We start from the raw sequence: 16,204 nt of genomic DNA on the forward strand, positions 1-16,204 counted from the left end.
TGAACAAATGTAGTAGAGTGATAGTGTGAACAACCTATTTGAATTAGAATATATAAAATACAACACATATGGATGGCTTTGTGCACTATTTTCACTATATTTAACAACTTTAGAAATAGTTTATACTATCATTCACAGAATAACAAAACTACGTAAGATGGAAATGATAAAAAAAGTTATGGTTCAGTTAAATTATAATTCAAGTAAGAAAAATCTGGAAAAAAAATTTAAAGTCTTCCAACATCTGACACGTCTATTGAAAACACTTAATAGAGTGATCAATATACTTGACAATTAGGACAAGTGAACTTTCGAAGAATAAACTTAATTCCATTTACAAATTTTTATGAACTTCTCATTTAAAACCATATTAGAAGAGAAATCAATCACTTAGAGCTCTGAAAGTCTCTCTCTGAAAGTATTTCTGTTTCCTTAGAAGCACTGACTGTCAGAACCTATAATCAAGTCTAGTTCCTTCATTTAAAGTAGCTCAGGAGCATTGCATCTCTGTGAGCTGCATCATATTTTACTAAGCACTTGTGCTAGAGCTCAGGCACCATGCCTATGCTAGAGAGTAAAACCCTGCAATGACCTCAGGTTGCCACAGCAGCTGGGGGAGAGAACTGGGCTGGTGAGGAAAGAGAGAGGTGGGCAAGGCTGGGAGAGAAAAATGGCAAGACATTTCAACTAGACAACAGGGAAGGTGGAGGGTCCCTGGTAATACCTCTAGGTCCCCAAACCCTGGACTGTGCCCATTACATGGTACCACTTAAACCCAGTAGCTTCCTAAGATAACACTGTACCAGGATTTACAGAACTCTCAAAACTCATATATACATCAGGGTGTACAACTGCCACCAGGGGGCACCAAGAGCAGCTAGGATTCTGAGCTTCGCAGTTCTTAAGATTAAATTTTTGGACCCCAGTTATTAAATATACACTTTAGCAAGATCGACTCTTTAGCTTCCATCAAAGGAACAAAAACACTTTTAAGAGTGTGTTTCAGTACAAAATGGTAACCGACATGAGGGCTGGTAACGTTCTCAGCAACAGGGTGCAACAAAGGAATTAAAAAAGAGGTGCAAGCAGAGAATTTTCTTAGAATTCTCATTAGCTTTTATTAAGAGCAAAAGTTCCGATATGCCAGTAAAAGACAGATGGGAAATCAGGTTCTTTTCTTATATTCTAAAAGTTCCAATTTTTAATATTTTCACTGTATCAATATCTAGATGTCTCAAAGTTAGTAATATATGATGCAACATAATATAGTAAATAATCATTATGATTATGGTATCAGAAATGAGGCTCAAATCCTTCATCGTTATAGTAAGTTCAAGACATTATGCCACTTAGCTTCTCTGAGCTTTAGTGCCCTTGCAGGTCAATGTAAATACTATGTCTCTACTGTGGTTTCTAAACATGGCTCAGTACAGCAGGTTTTCAGTAAGTGTTCAATTTTCTTCCCATTCTCATTAAATACTTAACAAAACATACATGAAAAAATGAAAAATGTACACCCTCTGTAGTGCCCTACACACTTCACTTCCATGGGTGCGACTCAGAGACCAGGGCAGAATTCCAAGCAAAGAGCACAAGAGTCACTGCAGGACTCTGACTTACCCTTGAGGGCTCAGGTCTAGAGAATCGTCTCTGCTGTGCTGCAAGCTGGGGGACCCCAGGTCAGCCGAGGCATTGGTGGCGGCCGTGGCTGTTCCACTGTTGACCAATGGCGTGGACCCCAAGGATCCGGACCCATTTGTACATGTCTTTGGTGGACTCGTCAACAATGACTCAGATTCTGCTAAGTGTTTTACTTGATGCATTACACCTTTATAGAACAGAGGTTAGAGTGTGTGTTAATCAGGACTACCTCCCCACCATTACAAGATCCCAAAACATTAATGTTGATTCACAAGGAATGAATAAAAAGTACACCAAAACAGGAAAATAATTGAGGTGCCAGAGTCTTCAACCTGACTCCAAAAAATAGAAGGAAGTAAATTCAAATTTAAATAAAGATACTTATATTGAGGATGAGATGGTTAGACAGCATCACCAACTCAATGAACATGAATCTGAGCAAACTCTGGGAGACGGTGAAGGAAACTCACTGGAACCTGGTATGTTCCAGTCCATGGGGCGCAGAGTCAAACGCGACTTAGCGACTGAACACACATCTCTTCTGAGGCCTTCCAATATACTCAAAATGTTAAATGGGGTCACATATAAAGTCCTACCAGAAATTTAAAGTACCCACTGTAAGAATCAAAAACAATTACAAAACTTCAGTGCACCTGTGGCTGGATAGCCAAAAGATAAGAAAAGGACCTACAATTATTAACTTCAAATGCTACAAGGAGACAAGATCGCAATAACACTACTGCCAATAAACAGAACACCAGCTATTGAAGGATGGAGATTTTCACATCCCTGCAAGTGTACGAGGAAACGGAACAATAACCCATTAAGGCAGAGATTTATATTTGGGGTTAGATTGTGGGAGGAAGCACATGGGGCTGGAGAGGGGTGGGGATGGAGACAGAATACAAAGGTGTGTGTTCACATGTTCACAACATTCACATTTTTCTGGTGAAGAGTCCACAACTTTCCATCAGATTATTTATATTAAAAAAAAAAAAAGATTTTTGAGTGAATTCAAACTTCAGGCATTCATTCCACAAGTATTATTTGCAACCGTCATATGCCCAGACTGTGAGCAAGGCACTAAGAATATGGCCATGGCTAAGAAAAATGTATTCAGGGCACTTACTAACTAATGAGAAAGATATAACAAGAAATTAAAAATACAGAGTGAACTGCTTATGAGAAATAAAATACAGTGCTGCCGGAGCATACCATAGGGAGATCTAACAATTCAGGAGGCAGGGTAGATATTTAGGAACAAGTGATCTTTAAATGGAACCTCAAAGAACAGTGAGACAAGCCACATGCAAAGGGGGAGAACCAATCTAGATATCTCCATATACCTCACCACGTATATGCTATACAAATACTTGGGGGTGGGAAATTCAATCTGATGGCATAGTTGATTGATAGGATCAAAAGTTTTTTAAAACATCACTGAAAAGACCGATTCTCATATTCTCATATATATATTCATATACCGATTCTCAAATCATAAAGCAACTAAAAGCAAATGACAACAAACATAGAATACCTAAAACAAAATAAAAATGCAAGATAACCTAAGGCTAAAAATAAGAATATACACCGAGTGTTTAGGTAAGCACAGAACAGGTACATAAATCTGGTTTGTTAACCATAGTTATTGCCTCTGGGATACGAAGAGAGTTTGCCTTCTATTTCATATAAACATGTAGTGTTGGATTTTTTGAAAACCCATTATTATTTGAACAGAGGTAACAATAAACAGTGAGAACTTCTTCCCATTTGACTCAATATTATTTTTACACTAGTGTGTCTATTATATTCTCAAGATGTAAAGAGAAATGAATCCCACAGAAGAAAAAGTGATTATGAGCATGAAGAACTGGGATTGAAGACAAAGTATTACATGCCAGGAGAACACCATTATCTTCTGCATCCTCACAAGACCTAAGTAACCTGATAGACCACAGGACCCATAAAGAGATTTATGTTGATGAGAAAGAACTTCTTTAATTATCTTTGCAGGTTTAAAAAAGGATAAACACCCTGAATGAGTGACACAGTTTCACCTTTCAGGTTTTCAAGAAGAGAATGCTAAAATACCATGTCCCCAAGGCTGATTTCGAAACTAAAATTCCTCAAATTAGAGGACCAGACAAATTGCATCTGAAGATTATTCCAAGTCTTAAAATATTTCATTATCTACACAATGAAGTAAAAAATAATCCCATATACAGCTGTACTGATCTATTAACAGGATTCCTTGGGAGAGAAAGTGACCTCTGACTTTTTCAAAGAATCTTTAGGGCAACTGTATGCTACCAGCATAAAAAGAAAAGTTAGAAATTGCTTCTAGGCCATAAACACTCAAATCACTGAAACTTAGTAAGTGTTCATCAATTAACAAGTGAATCTCATATAACTGTAATAAAAGGTTTTAAAAAGATGCATGATACATACTTAAGCTGGAAGCATGTAAATTATATAAAAGTAACAATTTTTGTTTCACAGATTATAACTATAATTCTACTAATATAATATTCAGACTAAAAGATTAACCATCAGTTAATTATCATGAATGGAATTACCTTCTCTTCTGAAGTAAACACTAAAAATATCAGGTAACTTCTGCATTAAGATCTCTGCCATCTGAAGGGCTCCAACTACTATCTTCAGGTCTTGGCTTGATAGCATGGAAGCAATATGACTAAAAAAAGAAAGAATTTGTATATACAACATCTGCCTGAATCTGGTAATTACTGCTGGCCACACAACTTTAAATTTGAGAGCAAAATATTTTAGTTTTGAAACCTGTCCACTAAAATAAGAATTTTTCTTAAATGCTCAAATTTTCCATTTATCTATTTTTTATTGAAGGTGTCTGTGAATACAGAAAGACAACTAAGGGCTCCAGATACTCCAGATTAACTGTTTTGTGCATTTTATACTATAACATGGCTTTAAAATTTTCTGAAGTTAACTGCAGAGACTTGGGTTTCACACACCTTGAAACAGCATGGTTTTTCAGGACATCTTTTAGAAGTTCGGCATCCGCGAAATAAATTATCCTAAGAATTGCTCTAAGGCACTTATGTCTGACCGCAGGTCCTGCTGAGGAACTATACACTTCATAAAGAACACCAAATAATGTCTTAATAAAAGACTTAGCCAGTTCCGGATCCTCTTTCATAAGCTGTGCTCGAGCATCATCCTTCTTTAACTCTGAATATCCACCTGCAATAAAAAATGTAAAATCTTAAAGGCTTCAGAAATACAATAAAGCGAGCTAACATAAAATTGAAGTGGATGTACAATGCTATAAAGGAAATTAACTTATCTAATGCAATCAACTGGGGTCTATAAAGATGCCCCAAACAACATTAAGACAAATTTAAAAATTAAAAAAATTTAAAAAACCACTGACTATTTCCAGCTAGCTGCAAAACACAAGGTAGCATGACACTGTACCTCTTATTTTCACTAATACCTGTTTCACAAAATGTTGGGGACATTTGAGTACTAACCAGTTAAAACTACTGGTAAGAAATAAATGCAGCTGAAGAAATGAATATTGAGTATGCAGGAGTAGCTCAGCTGGTAAAGAATCCACCTGCAATGCAGGAGACCCAGGTTCAATCCCTGAGTCGGGAAGATTCCCTGGAGAAGGGATAGGCTACCCACCCCAGTATTCTTGGGCTTCCCTGGTGGTTCAGGCAGTAAAAATTCCGCCTGCAATGTGGGAAACCTGGGTTTGATCCCTGAAAGAGGACATGGCAACCCACTCCAGTATTCTTGCCTGGAGGATCCTCATGGACAGAGGAGACTGGCAGGCTATAGTCCATGGAGTTGCAAGAGTCGGACACGACTAAGTGACTAAGCACAGTATACATACAGCAAGAAGCTGGAAAAAGATGACCTGTCACTGGGCTTAAAGGTAAAATGTAGGAGAAAGGTAACAGATGAAAAGCTCTAGAACAGGGGTTGGCAACGTATGGTTCAAAGGCCTAACCTACCTCACTACTTATTTTTGTAAATAAATTTTACTGAAACACAACCACTTACATTTGTTTACATACTGTGCATGGCTGTGTAGGGGCTACAAGAGCAGCGCGGAATACAGACTGCCTGGCCTGCTTAAAAGTATGCTGACCCTTATACTCTGGGCTAGAACTACAATAGCACTGAACCAAAAGCCCTCCAGAAAGAGACAAATGGCAAAAACTAGAGGGTAAAAAAATTCTCATGAATTAAGAGAATTTTGATGCGAAAGTGTAAAACATAAGATTAGAAAGAACTGATCTGATGGGGTGTGACTGGATCTAAATGTAGAATAGGAATAAAAAGATCAGATTTTAAAAACTGCCTGGGCTGAAGAGAACTAATTAGTGGCTGCTAAGGTGGGGGGTGGGGAGGGCGAATGGGTTGGAGGGAAAAAAGAAACAAGTGAGGAAGATTAAGGGGTACAAACTTCCAGTTGAAGAATAAATGAGTCCCAAGTATGAAATGTACAACATGGGGAATACAGTCAATAACTATGTAATACCTTTGGTGACATCATAAGTAGACTGATGGTGGTGACTATTTTGAAATGCATGAAGTACTGAACTCACTATGTTGTGTAACAAGAACTAACACAGTGTTTTAAGTCCATTATACCAAACTCCACATAGTATTACTGGGGGTGGGGTGGGGGACTGGATGAAGGCAGTCAGAAGGTCACAAGATAGACAAATACTAGGGATGTAATGCACAGCATGACAAAAATAATTAACACTGCTGATATTACATGAGAAAGCTAAGAATTTCTTACCACCCAAATTATCTTTTTTCTCTTTCTTTAATTTGTATCTGTATGAGAAGATGGATTTCACTCTAACCAACTAATGTGGTAATCGTTTCAGGATCTATGTGAGTCAAACCATTATGTGTTACGTCTTAAATTCACACATTGCTGTATCAACTATATCTCAATAAAACTGAAAGTGGGGAAAAACACACAGGACAATTCTGACTAGAGTCCAGGACACTGCAAATCACAAAAGTGGGAAAATCTTGGGGGAAGATACCAGTCAAGCCATGCTGGCTCATTTACCAATTAAAGCACATGATAAAACCAAAAAAAAACCTATTTACTACCATGCAACTACCTCAATTTAAGAAAAACACTCAATAAAACAATTATATGTTACTGCAAACACTACTCACTAGACAACATGGTACTACTTTTGACTCAAAAGGTACTTACTAGTGTTAGTATTGGCTAAGGGGTTAGGTTTTCTCTGAATGGCACGTGCTGTTCCCGTGTCCTCATTGATTTGCTGCATAGAATTAAAATCAATAGTATAAACTCGTCCCAGAGTGGACAAGCTTATCTCATCCTCACCGACCTGATGGGCTGCCTGAGAGCAAAGAGAGAGAAACTTTGAATATAAACACGGAGAAATTTATTAACTCAAGACACAGTGGGGACCTCCATAAATGCTAACTTACATATTTGTTTCATCAGGTTTCAGACAGTAAGTAACAGAATGTGGAAGTTTTAATAGTGTGGATGTGACAAAACTTAATCAATAAACCATTTTAAATTAAATACATATATACACCCCCAGAACCATTAGGTCCCCTGAGACAAATACAGGTAAAATCCAGTCATGCAGGATCGCTGACATGGAGAAGATACTATGTGTGTTAAAAAGGCCTTGAAGACATTACTGACAGGAAAAAAAAATCAGTTATCCTTTGGTATAACTTTTGGTACCTAATTCTTAGACTAAAATATATTTACATCATGGATTCCTAGCAGCCCATCAAGATCCTCCTTTAAACAAAATGATCCTACAAAATTATTCTTAGGTCATCAAAAAAGACATTTACACTGAAATGATGCCCTAAGATTGAAAGGGACACAACTGAAAATAGAAAAAACAATCCCAAGGGGTAGCAAGCATTACACAGTATGTATCTCAAATGAGACAACATAGTTAACACTGGATTTAGACAGCCTCAAGAAGTGACAAACTATACATTTTTATGGAATTCCTTGGTTGAATGGAAGTCAGGATTCTCAGAAAATACCAGAGAGTAAACTAACAGGGAAAATCCAATTACTGGGAAAATGCTAAAAAGAATGCTCAGCATTAGAGACCACAACCAGCTTATAAAGTAAGGCTAACAATTACAGAAGACTATTCACCTCTGACTTTCTCAGAACAGCTGGTCCTGAGTTTAGATACTGTCATAAGAATTTGATTTTATAACATAAATTAGTGGTTCCAAAGTTTTCCAAACATTCATTTTTAGAAACTAGTGGAAGATACCTTAAAGAAAAAAAGTCTATGTGTAAATGTCCTAAAACATTCTAATTACACAGGCTGAAATTAGAAAATATATTAATACTTGAGTATCTTATAGATGAAAACATTAGTAAATGATGCATGGCATCTCAAATAATGCAGTGACCAATGCTTCCTAAATAATAAGGGCAAACATTTTCCTGAACTGAGAAATTTCTGAAATATTTCAATGCAAATTTAATATGAAAGTATGGAAATAAGAATGAAATCACACATAAAACCTTCACAGAAAAATCACTGTAAATATCGTGGTATATTTCTTTCCTTTACTATTATTCTTTTGCTGAGTTTCCATGAGTCACATAATTTTGTTTTCATTTATAGCCTATCACGTTGTAAGTAATTAAAATTTATCCCAGTAAGGTCTGTACTACATATAAGCTTAGGTGTATACCACAATCTACTTATTCACCTAGAGCTAGATATTTAAATTCTTTCCATATTTTTGCTCTTTTAAAAAATACTGAAAAGCAGCTACTTGTATGTAATCTTTGCTTTTGAGAGATTTCTTCTGGATAGGAGACTGAAGGAACTTTGTGAGACATGTAGCCTAACTCCTCCTGTGTCTCCTTTCAGAAACGAGGAAACCATGGAACAAAGAACTTAAATTACTTGCTCCAAGTCAATCAGGTAGTGAGTAGCAGAAGCAGGACTAGAACACCATGTTTTCTGACCTGAACAGAAATGAGGACCTTGTTCTCAGGAGACAAAATGAGAGAATTGTGAGTTAATTTCACGCTAAGCACATTTACATCCAAATGCCCCCTCCCGACTCCAGCCCTACACCCATGCTCCATCAAAAGAAGACATATTTAAACGGTACGAGGAAACTACTACCTCAATGATCCGGCTGTCTATCCTGTTATAGGGGTGCCAGAGGCCCCGGTCATCCCGCCACTGCCATATGGCCCCATCCGTGTTCTGTGCATTGCCCTTCTTCAGCATGGTATCAACTGCAAAAATGCCTTCCTTTGGTAAACATGGCATAAGTTCACTGAAAACGAAAGGTGCAATAATTTTAATAAGTAGCTTTCTAAGCTGTCAGTAAATACCAGGTCTCTAAAGCAAAATGCCCTCCAGTTATTATTAACTATTGGCCCAATCTTTACCAAATCAGAGATGTCAGTTCATACAGTTCTTGAGGACTTCGCGGAACAAGATCAATCTGCTCCTGACAGCTTCCATTGGAGGCACCACACAGGAGAAAGTGAAGCGTTTCTGCAATGTCTGTAAAGCCAACAATGAAAAGCCAAAGCCTATGAAACTACTTGTATTGCTGTATTTAAAAGGCAATCATTCCCAAGGGGAAAAACAAAAGTATTTTCCTATTCAGCCATACCATTCAAGATAAGGTGAAAATAATTTGTAATTAAAACCTTAAAAAAAAACTATGAAGATTTAAACAATTTCTTTTTGAGGACTTAAGTCATAAGTTCACTGCAGAGACAATTAAAACCTTAAAAAAAAACTATGAAGATTTAAATTTCTTTTTGAGGACTTAAGTCATAAGTTCACTGCAGAGACTTTAGGAATCTTGTATTACTTTCCTTAAGGAGCACAGAGTTTGCAGAACAAGTGCTCTAAACATATTTTATCCTTGATTCACATATATCTGTGTATTTCCTTCAATTCAAATATAATATACTGAAATCATGTGGCCAATAGAATAAAACACAGCGATTAAAAGCATCTGAATCTTGCCATTTTGTCATCAGGAAAACCTTTACTTAAATGACAGTAAGCATGCCAACTACCTTTAAAAATCAAGAAAATATCCTCTACCACAAACTTCCATTCCCAGATCTCAGTTTATGGAAGAACTGGGGTGAGAACTTGTCTAATGCACTGACACCGCGAGTGGAAGATGTTCCCAGTTGCCAAGGTTTTGATCATTCTAATAACCAGGACCTAAAGACAAGGCTGTGTCTCTGTTGGTTGTGGCATATGGTTCTATATGCATATACAAAACATGTATAAATATTTCACTGAAATGTCCTGCCAGTAATCAGTATATTCTACTGTCAAGAAAGTACTTGTCATTAATTCCGGCAGAAGTTGCTCAGTTGTGTCCGACTCTTTGTGATTCCATGGACTATAGCCTACCAGGCTCCTCCATCCATGGGATTTTCTAGGTCAAGAGTACTGGAGTGGGGTGCCATTTCTTTCTCCAGGGGATCTTTCCAACCCAGGGATTGAAGCTGGGTCTCCCACATTGCAGGCAGATGCTTTACCTTCTGAGCCACCAGGGAAGCCCCAATTTGGTCAGAGGAGCTATGAACAGTTAAATCTCTGCCTCATAGAAATGTCGTAAGTAGTGATTAAATCTTTAAAAAATTTTGAAAAATTCATGTTGCCAACTTTCTTAAGAAACAGGAATATATGGCAATGGTGTGATAGTAACTTAAAAAACAAAGATCAGAGACTGAAAAAATAATAGAAAGAACAAGATGGGTCCATGTTTCCTTTGTGTTACTGAGGGAGAGAGAATGTAAGTCTAGTGGCCTCTATATGACGAATATGTGGCAAACTTCCTAAAATATGCAAATGAGGTAACATTCATATTAAAGAATAAAATTCCAGAACATTCAAAACAAAACTTAGATAGTAATTTCCCAAACCAGGATATAGGAAAAATGCTGGGCCATATGGTAACAAGAGATAATCTATGTGCAAACTTCGGGAAACCAAAATTCAAGGGACTTCTAGGAATTTTAATTAGGAAAGTACATTATGACTACTCAAAAAAAAAAAAAAAAAAGGAGTTAAATCTTTCCCAGACTTATCTTGGCAGAGAGGACTTTGCTCAGGGCATAAGCAAAACAGTGTTCTCTAGAATACTAAGTTTAGGAATGACAAAATGCTTTATCTCTTCAATAAATCACCTCAGCAACACTATTTTTCTACAAAGAACTGTGCCATGTGCTAAAATTCACAACTAATGTGACTAAATTTAAACCTGAGTTCCCCATCCTCCCTCCTCAACAAGAAAAGTACTATTATACCACTTAATAATCTACCTGAGGCAGAGGGACAAAGACTGCTTTGTCAGTGAATGGCATCACTGACTCCCAAGATAATATTCTCAGAAAGCAAAATTATGCATATACAACTATGGCAACCCACTCCAGTGTTCTTCCCTGGAGAATCCCAGGGACGGGGGAGCCTGCTGGGCTTCCGTCTATGGGGTCGCACAGAGCCGGACATGACTGAAGCAACTTAGCAGCAGCACAGTTATGAGAGTTTCATACAGAAGTGATCAATGCTCTATAAGCAATAATCAAAATATACAGATGTTCTCTGAACCCCACAGTCTTCTGACATTAACTTGTGAAATCTAAAGTAAAGACAGTAATGGGCAACTGCAACAGCAGTGTGTGTGTGTGTGTGTACACACGTGCACACTCAGTCGTGTCTGACTCTTTGCGACACCATGGACTGTATAGCCCACTAGGTTCCTCTGTCCATAGGATTTCATAGGCAAGAATACTGGAGTGGGTTACTATTTCTTACTCCAGGGGATCTTCCTGACCCAGGAATAGAACCACATCTGCACTGGCAAGCAGATTCTTTACCACTGAGCCACCTGGGAAGCCCACTAGAGACTGTAATAGCAGTGGTGATAAAATGTTAATATTCTGCACAAGGTTGAGAAGGGCTTAGAAATATTAAAGCAGCAAAGATCAAAGTCATTCATCTGTGTAAATAAGTTCCAACACTTTGAGGGAGAAGAATTCTGGAATTATAAAAGGCTGGAAAATCTAACAAGGGCAAAAGGACTACCTATAAGCAGAAGAGAAGCAGTTATTGGTAACATAAACTCAGAATTCTCCTAATGGAGCATCATTACTGTTTAGTCACTAAGTCGTTGTCTGACTCTTGTGACCCCAGGAAGCATCATTACTTAACTGACTGTATAGAAAGCAAGGACCTTAGTCCTTCAATAGTAAAGTTTTAATACACTATATACTTTAAAAACTGTATGTAGAAAGCATTACTATATTGTCACACCCAGACTTGTTACACAGTAACATTTTTCTTCCTTTACTATCCAGTGCCTACATATTAGTGATTTCTACTTGCTTATGTTGACTCTACTTATCAACAGAGGATAACCACACGCACAATTTTTCTTGTTTAAAACAGAATAATAAAATAGCACTTACTTTGCTTCATAAGTTGAACTGCTAAAGTTGGACAATTGGAACACATCAGAGAAAACATGCGAACCACCATTATAAACATCCCAGAACTTAAAATTGGTGGAGTTACTACCAATAGTTGTTGAACATTTGTTAGCAGATCTTTGGAAGCAACCTGCTGGAGTAAATTCTGCAGAAACACAAGGGAAAAAAAACACTGTTACATCCTCAGTTAGCAGTTTAACAAGTTCATGAGAATTTCAACAGACTAAATGCTTACCTCCTCATGCTGGAAGTTGTCCACTAGACGTGCAAAACAAAGGCAAGTGCTTTCTACTGACTTTTTGTCCTGTTTTTTTTTTTTTAAATAAAGGAAAACAAAGTTTGTTAATATAAAACATTTTCACTGTCCTATATCACTGCCTTATGTTCTTCCTAACCCCAAATTCTTCAAAGATGTGAGCTTTGAAAATGCTGTGAACCTAAGCAAGCAATAAGTCATGATTTTAATGCAAAGGAAAATCATACTGATAAAATCTGTACCTCCTATAAGACCTCAACAAATAAAAAGCAAGTTATATGAAAAAAGAACAACTTTTGTGCTTCTACAATTTCAATACCTAAACAAAAACTATAATAAAAATAAACATCCTATCATTTTAAACAGCCTTACATGTAGAAACTTTTAAAACATTCTTGTGACGCCCTTTATTGTGATTTTTTGCTTTACTGCAGTGGTTGGAACCAAATCCACAGTGTCTCTGAGGTATGCCTGTATGTTTTATGTATCTAATTTTCTCTGAGATGCTTTTAAGCATATTTTATAAAGATGACTTAAAAGCCAGATCTCTTAAAATCTCTTTAGCAATAACAACACTTTGAAACATTACAAGAAAATTCTATTTCTCTACAACCTTCAAACTTGGATCATCTGTCCTGCAACAGAGGCTACATGAGCTCCGCTTATCATATCGCACACCAGGCCCACTGATGCCTTCTCCTCTATAGCTGCTCCTGTTCTTTGCCAGTCCCAGACAGCTGCAATCTAGATTTCTTATTTCATTTTTATGTGGAACATACATAGTCTCATCTCTTCTCTGATCTTGATCCATACCCTTCTCTGGTCTTGTCTGCCTAACTCAACAGCTTTCAGGAAAGGGTGATCTTTACAAAAGGAAATTCTCATTGTATTACATAGGAAACACCCAAGGGTCTGCTGAAATAATAAATTCACCCCTAAAGTCAAAATAGTTGATACCTTGTCATTTGGGTAAATCCACTGAAATTTCATAAAGTAAACTAATATGGTCCATGACTAGTTAACAGGAAAAGACAAAGATCAGAACATTTCCAATTTACATACCCAGTTGGAAGATTTAAGACTCCAGGTGAAATTGGCATTTTAAAAAAATTTAATAAAAATGTTTTATGCCACATAAGATAGGTTTGTATTTTACCTGGTGGGTTAGCCTTTGGGTAAGCAATGGGAGGGAATCCGCCACAAAATGAAATTCATCTGGCGTGATACTCTGGCAGCAATTGGCTGCAATTGCTAGTGCGTTTCTTTGGGCATTTATGCTGAAGAACTCTAGATACAGCAAGCAGTCTGCCAAACCACCCTAAAATACAGGAAAACTGTTAAAAGCAAAGAAGTACTCTTATCAGCAGTTATATAAAAAGAAAAAAGTCTAGCACATCACTTTGGAAACAGCATGGTAACCTTCCAGAGGTTGCGATCTAGGAGCTAATACAAATGTGGATCTAAAATTCAACATTAAAGGAAATAGTCCTTTGCTAACAACACTTACCGCCTGGAGAATGGCTTTACTGTGTCTACGTGATAACATCTCCAAGGCCGTCAAGGCCTGCTCGGCCACATCAATACACTGAATAACTTGCAGCTGGGAACATATAAATAAGGAACAAGGTTATCATTCAAGTGCTCTACTTGCCACTCATCTTCTATGGGAATAAACATCTCTAATTTTCATCCATCTATACTGCCTCTATGCTTCCCTGGTGGCACAGTGGTAAAGAATCTGCCTGCCAACACAAAAGGTGACAGGTATGATCCCTCGGCCAGGAAGATTCCTGGAGAAGGGAATGGCAACCCACTCCAGTATTCTTGCCTGGGGAATCTCATGGACAGAGGAGCCTGGCAGGCTACAGTTTATGGGGTCGCAAAGAGTCGGACATGATTTAGCAACTAAACAATAAATATTGCCTCTAACCTGAAACCCACCACAGGAAACCAATGACTTATGCATGTAAGCTGTAACATACTGGCGATATAGCTTCTTTCCAACCACTTTATAAATATGTTTTACAAAAAGAATAAACTAAATTCAATTATGTAACTTTAAATCTTCAGATTTAAAATAAACGGGTTGGTTTATGGAACAAATTTGAAAAGTCAAGTTTTACGGTTCTCAGCATATTTCAAAGTTTTCAGGTAATGCAAATTTTATTGTGCATTAAAAAGAAAAAGGTCCTTAAAACAGACCAAAAACAACCTACCACAGACCATATGAAAAAATTTCCTTTCTCCACTGCCTCACTTTATGACCTTGAGCAAGGCATTTTGTCTGGCTCAGCCTCCTCAGCTGTAAAATGAGGGTATAAATAGCTATCAACCTCACTGGGATGTTTTCTAGAAACAATGAAATCATTTTAAATCAACTGCTTTAAGTTCTTCTCTGAAAGATTTTCACACTAGTGCAATAACTGCCATTATTAAAAATTTTAACACTGGGATGATATAAGAAAACACTTTATTAGCGTCAGTTTTAAACTACAACTCTGCTAAACACAAAACATTTTTCTGGAATCTTAGCTAAAAAACATACTTTAGTTAGATAATGGATGTTAAAATGTGTCTTTTAATGTGGCCTTACAATCTGATATATAACTTTAGAATTCAGTAGTCAGGAGGTCCACTGATTCCTCTATGCCTGCTTTCGAACAGCTGGGCAAAAGTAGGATTACCTTTTCTAAAAAGACAGGAATTGCATCTACTACCACAGCCGATGATCGAGGAAGTGCTTCCATCATGTATGTTAAGGCTCGACAAGCATGGTTCATCTAGAAAAGAAGCCATGTTCACTCAATTAAAAAAAATAAAATAAAGTAAGTTTGGAGTGAGTCTTTTAAAATATGGCATATACTTACAATATCAAAATTATGCTCCATCTGCAGCAATGTTATCTGTTTAAAAAAATTTAAAAGTATTAGAAGCTATATTCTTAAAATCCTGGAAGTATGTCTTCTAGTTCAACTGAAATAGAACAGTATGACTCACGAACTTTACCATAAAAAAATAACCTCAAGTTAAAACCTAGCATGCATACACAAGAAATGCTTATGCTTAGGATGGCATGACTCGCACACTGAAGCTCTGACAAGGGATAATCATCACCTCATGATTCGGGTCAAAACCAAAGCATTCACGTTGCTTACAACCAACCCTCCCAGTACCACTGTTTCCCATTTCAGAAGCCCATGAAAACATCACTGAGGATTTATCTGTCAGCAAGTACTTCGTACACAAATAAATGGACCAGAAGCCCACAGAAATCTGTTAAATTAACTATCAGTACAGATTCAGTATCATAGCTTCAACTCTTATAGATGAGCTTCTCTAAAAGTTGAGCTAAGCACCACTTAATTCAGCTGTAAAATACACAGCAGTATAGAACTGGAACACAATATTGATCACATGAAAAACGCATTAGGCACTAATTAAAACTCAATATAATTATTTCACAAACACATGAATTAGTCCAAACATCTGATCTGATCTTAGTTTTTCTTGTGGAAAAGACCTTAAGCAGTTTCCAACTGCATTTTTCAAAAGAGGGCAAGCAAAACCACTACAGATACACACTCCATATTCTTTAAGCAGTAAAAGCTACCAAAGAAACTTCCTACTTGGGGAAGCAATCATTGCAGTTCAATGGAAAAGTTTAAATGTGTCAAATTTAAGCTGTAAAGTACCAATTAAATATATGATTATAATAACAGACATCAAATATTCTCACATAATATTCATTTAATATGAATTCTTCTCAGCTCTGAATTATGCTA

The 16,204-nt window shown here is 37.0% G+C and overlaps 1 protein-coding gene across 1 annotated transcript in view; it reads right to left on the reverse strand.

Annotated features, from left to right (window-relative positions):
• The window catches only part of TRIP12 (thyroid hormone receptor interactor 12), a 153,294-nt gene that overhangs the window by 31,497 nt on the left and 105,593 nt on the right, over positions 1–16,204 (reverse strand). The window contains exons 11-22 of the mRNA XM_068967672.1: positions 15,290–15,325; positions 15,107–15,202; positions 13,930–14,022; positions 13,579–13,740; positions 12,402–12,470; positions 12,146–12,311; positions 9,092–9,209; positions 8,820–8,976; positions 6,875–7,028; positions 4,635–4,863; positions 4,218–4,336; positions 1,621–1,828 (exon numbers count right to left, since the gene is read on the reverse strand). Of these exons, the coding sequence (XP_068823773.1) occupies positions 1,621–1,828; positions 4,218–4,336; positions 4,635–4,863; positions 6,875–7,028; positions 8,820–8,976; positions 9,092–9,209; positions 12,146–12,311; positions 12,402–12,470; positions 13,579–13,740; positions 13,930–14,022; positions 15,107–15,202; positions 15,290–15,325 (1,607 nt within the window). The remainder of the gene's footprint in view (positions 1–1,620; positions 1,829–4,217; positions 4,337–4,634; positions 4,864–6,874; positions 7,029–8,819; positions 8,977–9,091; positions 9,210–12,145; positions 12,312–12,401; positions 12,471–13,578; positions 13,741–13,929; positions 14,023–15,106; positions 15,203–15,289; positions 15,326–16,204) is intronic.

Source organism: Capricornis sumatraensis, chromosome 3 (assembly GCF_032405125.1).
Source record: "Capricornis sumatraensis isolate serow.1 chromosome 3, serow.2, whole genome shotgun sequence".
In the NCBI taxonomy this organism is placed as follows: Eukaryota; Metazoa; Chordata; class Mammalia; order Artiodactyla; family Bovidae; genus Capricornis; species Capricornis sumatraensis.